The 13,268-nt window shown below is 40.6% G+C and overlaps 1 protein-coding gene across 1 annotated transcript; it reads right to left on the reverse strand.

Moving 5' to 3' along the window:
* Positions 1-181: 181 nt before the first annotated feature.
* LOC116710419 (uncharacterized) lies at positions 182-13,068 on the reverse strand. The gene is made up of 24 exons (XM_032549441.1): positions 12,675-13,068; positions 12,045-12,182; positions 11,809-11,963; positions 11,510-11,648; positions 11,228-11,426; positions 11,057-11,135; positions 10,845-10,967; positions 10,614-10,755; positions 10,340-10,498; positions 9,523-9,599; positions 7,907-8,113; positions 6,955-7,209; positions 5,412-5,622; positions 4,291-4,428; positions 4,039-4,193; positions 3,630-3,768; positions 3,351-3,549; positions 3,195-3,273; positions 2,999-3,121; positions 2,776-2,917; positions 2,537-2,695; positions 1,408-1,484; positions 1,023-1,307; positions 182-406 (listed from the first exon to the last, which is right to left on the reverse strand). The coding sequence occupies exons 1-24, from the start codon at positions 12,859-12,861 to the stop codon at positions 182-184; spliced, it is 3,792 nt and encodes a 1,263-aa protein (XP_032405332.1). The 5' UTR covers positions 12,862-13,068.
* Between the last annotated feature and the right edge of the window lie 200 nt (positions 13,069-13,268).

Genomic DNA, 13,268 nt, shown 5'->3' on the forward strand with positions numbered 1-13,268 from the left:
GCCTTCTGGAATATTTTGGAATATATTTAGCAATAAACTACATCATAGAACATTTAGGTTCTTCAATGTATATTATGCATTGCATAACATGCAGTGCAGAAAATCTTAATTAAAATGCGAAGCATCTTGCGCTACGCGTTTACAGCAAAAGATGTGCCCCTCCTGGACGGTGCTGCTCCTCCTAGAACTCCGCCAGGTATCTCCGGGCCTCCATGAGGCGCTTCGTGCGACTCTGCAACGCATCCCTCTTGTTGCCGATGTCGTAGTCCTCCTTCAGTAGGAAGTCCACATTTTCCTTGTCCTGAAGCAACTGCAGCATTTCCCTCTGCAGCTGGACGGCGGACTGTTGCAGCATCTCATAGCGGATCACCAGGGGGATCTGGTCGGCCAGACGCATTCCGGCAATCTGCCACAAGAAATGGGCAAAATGGTTTAAGACTATAAGAAGAAGAAGAAAAAAAAAACTCAACCTGAGGAATAACCTTGTGTAGCTTGAGTATGCAAAGTTAACCTTTTGTGTACATAAATTAACCAAACTGTGGGATGAATAATTTTCTACCAGTGGAGTGATCTCGGTCTGTTAAGAATCAGGAGAGTTACATTTCTCAGAATTAAGGCTAACTGAGTATCAACCAACGATAATTACAGTCCAATTAAACAACAGAGTAAATCCACTGGGATAATGCAGTAAACATTGTACAGATTAACACCCCAAGTCCCGTCAAGGTTAGAACATTACTGACAGCTTTTAATGGATGGACTTTTAGCAAAATAAGATAATTCATGTAAGAAAAACTTTTGACTCATTCACATTCAGGTATTGAGCGCGACATTTATCAAGGTAAAACAACACAAGGGAAATATTGGTTTGGGGATCCTCCAACATCGGTTGCATGGGAGAATTTGTTGTAGCGACATGAGACGGGTATTGAAAGTTATTTGGATGAAAAAAAACAACATTTAAATGAGATCAAATCGGTGGTGTTTGTGTGTACTGAACCTGTAATTTAAATCTTACTTACTTTGTAGTATGATTTAAGATGCACCATCAGCTCTTGAAGTGTTGCATGATTGTCCATGCAGAACACCATGCTCCTTGAAAGGGATGTAATGGGGCTTTTAGTAGGGAGTTTGAGAGCCTGCTGATTGTAGAGGTCTTTCTCTTTCTCCTCTTCACTCTTGCTCTCAGTCAGACTGCTGCTGTAGGTCTTATCCTGGGAGTAAACCAGCAGCTCCATCTGAAACTGGGTCCTCAACATCAGTTCAGCAGAGGATTCCTTTAGCTGCTTAATGGCCTCAATCTTTGCCTACAAAATGGACATCTGCATTTAAATTTTACCAAAATAGTGAAACGAATTAAGAGAGCGGAAATGCTGTGACTCAAGCTGTAGTGCACTAAACCCCTACCTTGGTTGTTTTCAAAAGATTGGGGAATCCCATGAAGCTGTTATGGGCCAGCTGAGTGAAAGTTTTCTTGATAGCATCTAGAAGAAACAGAGAGAGAAAAAAAAAAAGAAAGAAAAAGTTGCTTTATTTTTATTCCTCTGTGGCCGTGTTGGAAACATAAAACGGAGTAATAGTGAAGAAAAACTACGACGAAAACATGCAGGTAAATTTTCTTTCCTCTGCGTTGATATTCGACTTGAGCAGATGTCATTCTCGTGTGAGCGAAGAACGGCTCTAATCAACTTCCTCGTCTCGCTGATGAATCACATCCGAGCAGCACATATGAAGTCTACGTGGTGCATATACTTTGAGGCTAAAAGATGGTTTATAATTGGTCTGAAAGTGTAACTTTTTTCCTTGTGATTTATAACAAATCTATATGTGGACCTGTTTCGGTCAAGACAGACAAGTGTAAGCAAGACAGCAGACTAAGCTGGACTCAAACACTGGATTTAAACAGCGATGTAGCAGTTCTGGATATAAACTTTTCTATTTGTTGAGCACCTTACAGTTTACTTTTTATTTTGGGAAAATAAGTTTGACTTCATTCGTAAATTATCCAGAAAATCTCTAATTATCAGTGCACAGCCTGACCTACATCTTGAAAACTTAGTAAAGCTTTAGATAAAAACGCCACCAGTACAATGCAAATATGCAAATATGTCATATGGACCATCGTTCAATTTTAGAGCGCAAAACAAAAAAAATACAGTCTTTTTTCCTACACAGTCATATTCAGTTCCAATCGAGCTTCATGAAAGACAGAATTCTGATCAATAGTAGAGATTAAAAAACTCATATTACTACTAATAAAAAGGCTATATCACATATTATTTACTCATATAGGTAGGAACACCAGTGCCTCCACATGAGATATACTCCTAACTAAACATATCCAAGCACCAGGGGTGATATAATGCAGTTCTACTGATTCATATTACTGCAATTTTACAACAACAAAACAAGTTGTTTAAATTTTGCCCTGTGCTTTCTGACTTTGTTGCACGATTTATAGATTTAACACTGATTCAAGTCTACATAAAGTCTACCTCAGCATTGTAACTACTCTAAAAGAAGTGCCTCCAATCACCTCCGACACCCTTAAGCTTCATGATGGCTGGTTCTTCCAGCTGTTTGATCTGCTCCTTCACCATCACCTCGAAGGTCTTGTAGTTGATGAAGCCTGGTAGCTCTCTTCCACGGTACCGCTCCTCATATTCCTCCACCTCTCTTTCGATTTTTCTGTTAACTGCACCACAGAGGACATGTCACACAAGTCACAGCACTGACTTACCGCTGTGCTCCTGCTTAAACAACGGAAACTCTCACAATTTTCTCCTGAATTGTCCAGGTGCGCCTTCCAATTCCCAAACTCTCTCCTAAGCACAGTGAAGACGTTGAGTCTCTCCCCGCACTTCAGCTCCTCCCCTGTGGTCAGACTGATGGCATCCTGGGTGAACGCCGTCACTTTCTGTAGCGTTACAGGAATTTCAATGCTTTGTTGGGAGGATAATCTCGCAACCAAGTGTTAGTCGCAGTGTTCGGCGCTCACATCAATCAGGAAGACGAGTCTCTCCGCCGCATCGGACGGAGGTCCGTTACCGTACCGGTCGAGCTCCATCTGAGTTTGCTTCAGCTTGTCGTCTATCTGCTCTTCCAGTCTTGGGAGAGATTTCTGTAAAGTCAAACTTCCAACCATTAAAAGCTAAAACATCCACTGGGGAGCTGACACCGAGGCAATGCCTCACCTCGATGTGATGCACCAGCTCAATGGTAAGTTTCTCCGCCAGAATGGGAACGGTTGCAAGCTCTTTGTTGTACAAAGTGCTGCAAAAAGAATTCAAAAAATAAAACATTTTGCAACATAGAAAGGCTACCTGGTGGCTCAAGAAGATTTAACTTACTGGAAATAGGGGTGATTTTTAAAGAAGTCTTTCTCTCTCTCAATGGCTTCAGTCAGAGACACCTTCTCTGTGATCTCCTTCTGGCCTCTGCATTTGACGATCATGTAGCCTTTCTTCAGCTGGATGACTTCGTTGTTGACTATTTCCACCACCGTCTCTTCCGTGCCTTTGTCCACCAGGTCAGGTTTGGTCAAAATACCTGAGAGCAAGAGAATTCATACGTCTTTAACTGCTTAACTGAGAGCCAGGTGGTCATTTTACTCAATAATTTCTATTTACCCAGAGTCCTTTCTCCATCGGGATCAACCTGTTGAGCCATCTTTAAAGCCTCCGTGGTCGCGATGTCCACATTGGATGGAACCACCACCAAACTGATGGTTTCTTGTTTTTTAATAAACTTGTCGATGAGTCGCTTTATCTGAAATGTCCCACATATATTGCCTAAGATTTACAATATAAAAAATGGCACATGGCAACACACTAGGTCAAGGTGATCTAAACCGCAAGCCTACAAGCAGGAAAGCTGCTCTTCAGCAGCAGCTTTCCTGCTTGCTTTCCCCGACGTGTTAGGTTGGGAAAAGATCATCACGAAACGTCTGAATTTGAAGCATTCTCAGTTCCTCTAACATTCTTTGAGCAATTTACTAGGAAAGACGCAGATTCTGAGGAACACATTAACAATGCTGACCTGATCACCAATGTTCTCTGGTTGTCCCTTTACAGCCACCCTGGCGATGCCAGGAAGGTCGATGAGAGTCAGGTCCGGCACGTCCGGGGAAGCAATTTCCAGAGTGATGAGGTCATCGCAAATCCCCACTCCGACTCCGGCCATTTCATCCTGTGCTGGAGAGAGGAAACAAAGGCGGTCGTCCTGGTGAGTGAAGCATACAACGTAAAGAAATGACTTTAATACTTTTACCAGAAAAATGCAATGTTGTACCTTCTCTGATTTTTTTCTCCACAATTGCAGGATCATTTAGCTCCTCCTCAAATTCTTGGTAACTGATCTTTCCATACCAGTCCTGGCCTTCTCTCCTTCTCTTCATCTTCAGCTCAAGAGGACATCTTGTGACTATGCCTGGATTAAAGATGAGTCAAAGACAAGACAAGTTAAGGCAGGTCCAGTGAGGCTAGTGACTGTTTGGCTAACATAGCTTGAATTATATTGCAGCTACAACCAGAAGTTTACATACACCAAATAAAAAAAAACAACGTTTTTTTCAAAAAGCCAGATTGCAGTTTGCAAATTCTCACAGGTACAAATACCTTCATTTCTGGAGGCGTGTCCTCTGGTAGGAGGAAACTAAAGTGGAGCTGTTTGGCTAAAATGGCCACTGCTTCATATGGAGAATAAAGGGGGATATAAATCACCCAGTATGGGAAAGTCTGCATCATGTTGCAAGGTTGTTTTGCAGCAAGAGCAACTGGTGCAAACAGATGGTATCCAACTATGCATCATTATGTTATGGGGAAATATTGAAGCAACATCTGAAAACATCAATCAGAAAGTTAAGGCTCATCTGTAAATGGTCTTCCAAATGGACAATGAGCTTATGTGTACAGCCTAAGTGGCTTAAAAGTGGCTTAAAAGTAAGTATGGCATCTACAGATTACCCGATGCCAGTGCCATAGCGCATTTATGGACAGATCTGAAAAGGTGTGTGAGTGAGACCAGACAGTCTTTACCTCATTCTTGTAGCATTAAGTAAATAGAAATCATTTTCTAGTTCTAGCAGAAGCTAGAACAGCAGAAGCTTGATCTGATTTAACTTCAGATGGTGAGAGAGAAAAACAGAGAACAAGGCAGAGATACAGACAAACTGGTATATAACAGATTTTTGTTAATAAAACTCCGTATATCTTGTTTTGTGAATTACTTTTTGGCCTTTAATACGATTTGCATATTTTTCTAACATTTTAACAAAACTACGATCATGTTCAAAATTATGATATTTGCAACAACAACAACAACAAAAAAATCTTTAACTATTTTTCATATTATTTCATTAAAACCATAGTTTTATTTCGGCTACAGACATTAAATGACTTTTAATCACCCACCGCTTCCTCTTGGCAGAGCCACCCCGGACAGCGCCTCCAGCACCGAACTCTTCCCGGAGCTCTGGTCCCCTATCACGGCTATGGCAGGCAGCGCCAGGTCCTTCTCCACTCCCAGAGAGCGGAGGGAGTCGATCAGGTCGATGCAGGGACGCACCTTCTCCTCGTAGTGTTGATTCAATGTAGTCATCGCTTCTGATTTAAAATAAGACGATTAAACCCGAAAGACAGTTCTGCAGCTGAGGCCAGTTTTGTGTGCTGCCCGTTTGAAAGACAGAGAGTCCTGGCTAACCTGCCGCACAGGAAACAAAAACTGTCTCCGGATTTTTAAGTTTCGCTTCCCAGCATCGCAGGGAAAATTGAGGGAGTGTCTCGACGAACGCAGCTGCTGGGGTCAGGTTGAAGCCTTTTATTTATATATTTATTTTCCTTTTCTGTGTTTTAGTTTCGTTTCTTCCCAACTGCAGATGGCAAGTAAACGAAACTTAGCCACACAAAATAGAGATCATTTTACATTTTCATCACATTAAAGGGTGGTACAATTACAATTAGTTTGAGCCTCTGTCTGTACCCTTACCTTCACCGTATTATTTAAATAAGACAATTTGCGAACAGAATATTCATTACAAGCATTTTACAATGTCACTTTGCCGCTAAATAGAGCAGAAAATTCAATTTTCTCCAAGGATGTACAGTTTTTTTCGGTTTATTGTCTGGTGTCACACAAAAACAGCAAACAACAAAAACTATTCCTAGCCAACGGTGCATAGTTGGGTACAGAGTCATTTTGTGTTCCAATTTTTAATTGGAAGTCAACATTTTTCATCTTTTACAGTTGGTCAAATGCAAAAAAAAAAAAGAGAGAGAGAGAGAAAACTGACCTCAAAATCCATAATGGCTGTTCAACATTAAAAACAGTAACAGCAGCAGCTGAAAAACATTTTACAGTGATCAGTAGGCAGATCACTTTTTATGATGGATCATTGCTCAAACACACCCTGTTGAATTTATGCATGTCTGCTAGAAAGAGTGTACATGAACAAACTTTTCAGGGCTCATTGGATATTCTCCATGAAAACAACATTCATATTGATCTGATATAAAAAATAGATCAATGGCAAAGGTTTTTGTTGTCCATTTTGTTTATTGTTTCTTCAGTACATTGGAACAAAATGTGATTTTAAGTCTCCAAATGTGAGGTAAAAACAAAGGAAAATGCATTGACAATGTCTACACATTTGTTTTTTTTCACAAAAAGCTACTATTTAATAGAAGCTAGCAGAGCAGGAACCCTATACATTTCAAAATAAAGCAGCTTCCTTCTGCTAAACAATAAAAGCAGAATATTTAGATCCATAGCAAAGATTTTAAATGACAAAAACCTTTCGTTTTGAAAGCTTGGACATTTCTATAAGTTCTACTTACATAAAATAAACCACACAAAAAACCTTGCAAAAGTAAAGCTGAGAATGTATTACCACTGTGCAAAACGTCCCCTATAGCTGTTCAAAAAGTAACGTTTTTGATTTCACGCAACACACTAAGCTTCTGTTGTGCTGAAGTCGTATGTGTTCATGCTGAATTCACTTAGCACGATGCGTGCCTTGGAGAGACGCTTGATGGAGTTGTGCAGGAGGACTCTGTGGTTTTTCACGCCTCCGTCCTCCTGGAGCAGCAGCTCCATTTTCTCCTTGTCTTGAAGCATCTGCAGCATGTCTCTCTGCAGCTGAACGGCAGACTCCTGCAGCGCCTGGTACTGGATCACCAGGGGGATCTGGTCGGCCAGACGCTGACCAGCAATCTGTGGTAGACGGAGGAGAGAGTAGCGGTGTAAGATGTAGCTCTTGAGCATCGTCGAAGCACAGCGTCCAGCTTCTTGGTCTGGGAGCCAGACGTTGCATTAGCTTCTTTTAGGAATGTGTTTTATGACTGAAACTTCTTCATGACATGATCATTCTGAGATTACTAAAAGTACTTTTAAAGTAGACATTTCAAGTAGATGCTATTATTATTTTTTTGGTAAGCATCTCTCCTGATGCTTCAAAGTACCAATACCCAATCTAATCTCTGGGATCTGCTCCTGGTTGTAATCAAGCCTTTACTTTTTTAATGTTAGTACTGTAGTTTCTGACTGGACTGTTGTGGTCATTGTCTACTGTCTGTGACTTTTATGTCAGCCACAACCCCAGAAAACATTTTTTTTAAATATTTTTAATATTCTGTCTATTTTCATTTGTACAAACTGCAAAACTGCATCATGGGTCAGGCCCTGTATTTTCTTAATCTGACAAACAAACCAGAAAAATTAAAACTCATAAAAGTAATCATAATAACAACATGCTTAAATAAAACCGCACGTAGCAGGTTAATAGACACATGCAGTGGAAAAGTAGCAATTTTGTTGTTGTCCATTGGCGGAAATGAAAGGTCTGGTTTCAACAACACGCAAAATGGTTTGATTAATCGTTAAATGGGCAGAAGTCTTAAGTAAGCCTTACTTGGTAGTAGGATTTCAGGTGTCTCATCATCTCCTTCAGGTTGGCTCCAGTTTCGTTGTTGTTGGGGATTTCTTCTCTCTTCCTCTTCCCCAACTTCTTGCTGTATCTGCAGTCCTGGGTGTAGACAATCAGCTCCATCTTAAACTGGGTCCGCAGCATGGACTCCGCCAAGGCTTCCTTGTCGTTACCGATGGCTTCGATCTTCATCTGAAACACACATGAGGTTTCCTGTAGACATGTTGTTCACTCCTCTATAAGGTAAAACAAAACTATTTAGAATTGCTGGAACCTCTGCGTAAATATGTAATGAGTTTACAGTGTTAAAAAAAGAGCATGTGGTGCTCTTGTCAAACTTGTTTCAACTCGATGTGTGCGAGAAATACACGTGGGGAACTCCAATTGCAGTTGCCAGTAAACAAAAAGAAATAGTCTCCAAACCACTCCACTCTACATTCTTACATTCTTAAAAGTCATGTTACGGTAAGTCCACACCTACCGTAACCAAAATGCAAACTACTGCACCACCATACATCAAAGACCTGCTTCAGCCTTCCAGACCACTCAGGTCTTCTGGTTCTGGCCTGCTCAGAATCCACGGAGCCGGAACCAAAGAACATGGAGAGGCAGCATTCAGGTTCTATGCACCACAAAACTGGAACGAACTTCCAGAAAACTCCAAATCTGCTGAAACATCAAGGTCCTTTAAATCTAATCTAAAAACCCACCTGGTTAGAGTTGCTGTTGAACCATAATAAAGGAGACATTGACCAACATCTTGATTTGCGTTGACGGCAGTTGGCAAAAGTCATGTTGGTTTTCTCAATTGTTGACTGTGTGATGACGTTGCATGTTTGTGTTTTTATGATGTAAAGCACTTTGAACTGCCTTGCTGCTGAAATGTGCTACGGAAATAAACTTGAGTAATTGATTATTGGTACGGTACACAGTAACAGAAAACTTTCTTATATGGCCCCAGCTGTCAAGAGACTTGGGGTGGGCGTGGTTGCGTGTGTATGATCTTTCGGTCACAGGTTCTTTGGCTGATTCGTGTCTGCATCTGTGTCTGTCTCCCATCAGCTGATTACCTGCTGTGGATTTAAGGAACTATGAAACAACCAGTGTGTCTGATGATCAGCCATTCTGGCTGAGTCAAGCCATTGCTCCTCCCTTACCTTCTGAGTGGAAACTGTTCATGATTCCTGTTGCTTTGCTCCTGTTGACTTCTCATTCATTTCCTCCCTCACTTCTAAATGGTCTCTTCTCCAAACCCCAGTTGAATCCAGAGACCAAGACTCCCTTTGTTGAGCACATGTAATTATTGTTGAAAATTTGCTTTGAAACTTTTTGTGTAATTACCCCCCCCCCCAAAAAAAGTTAACTGGACATGTGGCACCCTAAGGAGGCCTTTTGAGAATTTATCTTTAAACTCTAAAAGCAATACCAAAGCTTCAACAGAAATCCATAGAGCTATCTGAAGTACATGTAGACTCACTGTTTAACTTTTATTCCAGCTTTTTAAATACACTTAATCGATCAAGATAATTTATTTACAAAAATGTCTGAATATATTGAAAATTTTGATCTATGACTTAAACAAGAACAACATAAGACAATACCTTAGCAGTTCTGATAAGGTTAGGCAGGCCAACCAAGCTCCTCTGGGCCAATCCAAACAGCTCTTTCTTCACAAGTTCTTTGGATAAACAAAGCAGACAATAAGTTTAAAATTGTATGCAAAGTCTGAGAAATTATTTGCAGTCCATTGCAATAATACTAATTTAATGAAATGCGTATATGCATTTGAATTGCTGCAAGTTCAATTTCAGACCATTCAAAGCCTTTTAATAATGATTAAAATGTTTTTCTTAACCAAAATTACCTATCAAAAACAAGTATAAAAATGAAAATAAAATGGGTTTTTCAATTATGTGACTTAAGTAATTTTAACTTTATCCCCTTCTGTATTTAGCAAGTAGGTTACTAACAAAGTTTTTTTTTTCCTCCTCCAACTATTAAGATACTTCAAATATTTGAAATTCAAACCAGCCCTGCTACACAGTTTCCTATGATGAGCCAGTAACCTAGCAACAATGTTTTGATTTTAAACATAGTAAACCAGTTCGATGAGCAGAATCCTTTTAAGAATGGCTCATTGTTGGAGAAATACAATACAGAACACATACAGTAAGTCATGAGTATGCTATACACCATGTTTCTTGTTAACAACTCACAAAATGTACAGACGCCATGTTGTCTCTGTTCGATACAACACTGTCAATTTGGTTTTTCGGGCAGAATGTGCCAGATGTCACAACATAATTTATGTAACACCCATAGAAAGCATCTTAGCATATTTGTGCAATTGCGGTCATTACCCAATTTCTCTGTGCATCTCCAGTGTTTGAACTCACTGGAGCATCACAAACAGCATACCTGTCACCTCCTTGAGTTTTATGATCGCAGGCTCCTCCAGCTCCTTGATCTGCTCCTTCACCATGGCTTCGAACGTCTTGTAGTTGACGAAGCCTGGGAGCTCTTTCCCGCGGTACTTGCGTTCATACTGAGCCACCTCCTTCTGAATATTCCAGTTGACTGCAAGAAGATCCAAAGTAAAAATCACATCATGTAGTACCTGGAGCTCTACAAACAGAAAACGAAAGACCAGATTATCTTTTAGAGACGTTTTAATCGCTTCTAAATCACTTGCATGTTGTTCCGGAGTTATCGATAATTGTTTTCCAAACAGCAAACTGTTGTCTGAGTATGGAGAAGATCTTGGACTTGTATCCACATTTTATGTCCTCCCCTTTGCTGAGGTAAATGGCATCCTGTGTGAATGCCGTCACCCTCTAAGATAAAACGATGGAATGAAAAGACTCAGTTTTGTAACACTTTTACTTCCAACATGTAAAAACTGACAGCCAGCCATTAAACTCACATCGATAAGGAAACCAAGTCTCTCAGTGCAATCAGTCGGCGGTCCACAGCCCAATTTGTCCAACTTTGCCTGAGTCTCTTTCAGTTTAGTCTCCATCTGCTTTTCCAGTTCAGGCAGGGATCTCTGTAGATATGGTCGGATGAAACTAATAGTTAAAATATCTAAAGTCATCCAAAGGCAGCTATTTAACTTATTTTAAGAGAAATATTGACCTGGATGTGATTCACAAGCTCCAGTGTGAGTTTTTCTGCTAGTTTAGGGACGGTGGCCAGACCATCATATAACAGAGTCCTTCAGGGCAAATAAGAAAAGCAATGATTTACATGTTATTCTGCAGCCTAAATCAAGTTGCTCTGTAAAATTCTCAAAATAAATACACTTACTGGAAATGCGAATGATCATGAAAGAAGGCGTTCTCTCTCTCGATTGCTTCAGCAAGAGACAGATTCTCTGAAATCTCCTTCTGGCCTCTGCATTTGACAATCATGTAGCCCTTCTTCAGAGGGATGACTTTATTGTGGACTGTTTTCAACACTGTCTCCTCTGTGCCTTTGTCCACCAAGTCAGGCTTAGTCAGAATACCTGAGCGACAAGGGAGGACTTAAGCACTGAGGGATTTTTTTTTTTTATGAGCTGTTAGATTTTGCAAAATGATTTCTTTTTACCCAGAGTCCTCTCTCCAAAGGGATCAACCTGTTTAGCCATGTGCAAAGCCTCTGTGGTCGCTATGTCCACATTGGATGGAACCACCACCAGACTGATGGTTTCCTGTTTTTTGATGTACTTCTCGATGAGTCCCTTTATCTGAAAATTCCAGTTGAAATATTTGAAATATGCTAAATGGTGACTACATGACAACAAGTGTGACAAATTATCTGTATACAGAAACTTATATTCTGCTAAACATCTAAACGCTTTTCACCCTATAGGCGCCACCCCCTGAGGAAATATAAAAGAGACGGACCTGATCACCGATTCTCTCGTGCTGTCCCGCCACCGCCACCCTGGCAATGCCAGGAAGATCGATGAGAGTCAGGTCTGGGACATTCGGGGAGGCGATTTCCAGAGTAATGAGTTCATCGCTGATCCCACTGCCCTTTCCAGCTATTTTATTTTGTGCTGGTCAGCAAGAAAATAGGTGGATGTTCTCGTAAGTAAACCCCTTTCAGCAATAAATTTCTGAGCAACAAAATGTTGTACCTCTTGCAATTATTTTCTCCACAGTTGCAGGATTTTCTATCTCCTCCTCATGTTCTTGGTAACTGATCTTTCCATACCAATCCTGACCTTCGTTCCTTTTCTTCATCTTCAGCTCCAGAGGACATCTTGTAACAATGCCTGGATCAACGATGAGTCAACGACAAAAGACAGGCAACATATTAATTGTAAATCAGAGTGCTGTTCTTTTCTCTTTGCGTGAGCTAAATGAAGAAGAGTTTCTTACTATAACTGGTTATGAGAAAGCTAAGTCATAATTATGAGATTTCTTTCACCAAAGTGGTGGAAAAGGTCTTCAAATAGACTTTCAAATTTAATTATTTATTTATTTTCACGTAAATGCAGCTTGTGAAACTGATCGTATATAGATAGGCTACCTCATGGCCAAGGACAATGGGGCATAGTGAAAGTTTCTCATTTACTCTCTGTTTGAAATTGTCAAAAAAAAAAAAAAAAAATCAAAGAACGGTGGACCATCATCCCTCAATACATGCAGTTTTAAATATTTTTTCCCCCCTTTTAATTCTGCATAATGAGCTCATTTTCCCACCTGAGTTTCTTAATGTTATTATTCCCACAGAAAGTGTCTGTGAGCGTCTTTTAACGACTCACCGCTTCCTCTTGGCAGAGCCACCCCGGACAGCGCCTCCAGCACCGAACTCTTCCCGGAGCTCTGGTCCCCTATCACGGCTATGGCAGGCAGCGCCAGGTCCTTCTCCACTCCCAGAGAGCGGAGGGAGTCGATCAGGTCAATGCAGGGACGCACCTTCTCCTCGTACTGCTGGTTCAGAGAATTCATCTTCTTAAAATGTAGAGAGGGTCGCGCTGGGGACAGTGTTGCTCGTCGGCAGGTAAAAAACCTCACTGCCCGAATAACAGGACAGTCGCGGAAGCTATAAGGTAAGTTTCTATTTCCTTGGTACGTTTCGTTTCGGTGTAGGTTTTGTTTCGTGGCGCTGTTGCAGGCATTTAAAGCCAGGAGACCATGTGAATTTTACTCACTGTTGTTAATGCAGTGCAGACTATAAGACGCTATTTATCTAGTTTCAGTTTTATGTTGCAGACTGAATCTTTTTTTTTTTTTAAATAAATAACATAGTAGCGCCCTGCAGCTTGGGTATTGTTTCTTACTTCATATTTTGCATTGTTAGAAAGTATTTTCAAGTATCAGAAATACTTGAAAATACTCCTATCAAGTATTTCTGA

Source organism: Xiphophorus hellerii, chromosome 20 (genome assembly GCF_003331165.1).
Source record: "Xiphophorus hellerii strain 12219 chromosome 20, Xiphophorus_hellerii-4.1, whole genome shotgun sequence".
NCBI classification, from domain to species: Eukaryota; Metazoa; Chordata; class Actinopteri; order Cyprinodontiformes; family Poeciliidae; genus Xiphophorus; species Xiphophorus hellerii.

Bases quoted from the DNA above. Each gene is read 5' to 3' on its own strand.
- LOC116710419 (XM_032549441.1), bottom strand. From the start codon at position 12,861: ATGAATTCTCTGAACCAGCAGTACGAGGAGAAGGTGCGTCCCTGCATT. The intron at 11,427-11,509 runs GTAAAAAGAAAT...CTTGTCGCTCAG, and splicing joins CTTTGGAGAGAGGACTCTGG to GTATTCTGACTAAGCCTGAC. The intron at 407-1,022 runs GTAAGTAAGATT...TTCTTGTGGCAG, and splicing joins ATCTTAAATCATACTACAAA to ATTGCCGGAATGCGTCTGGC.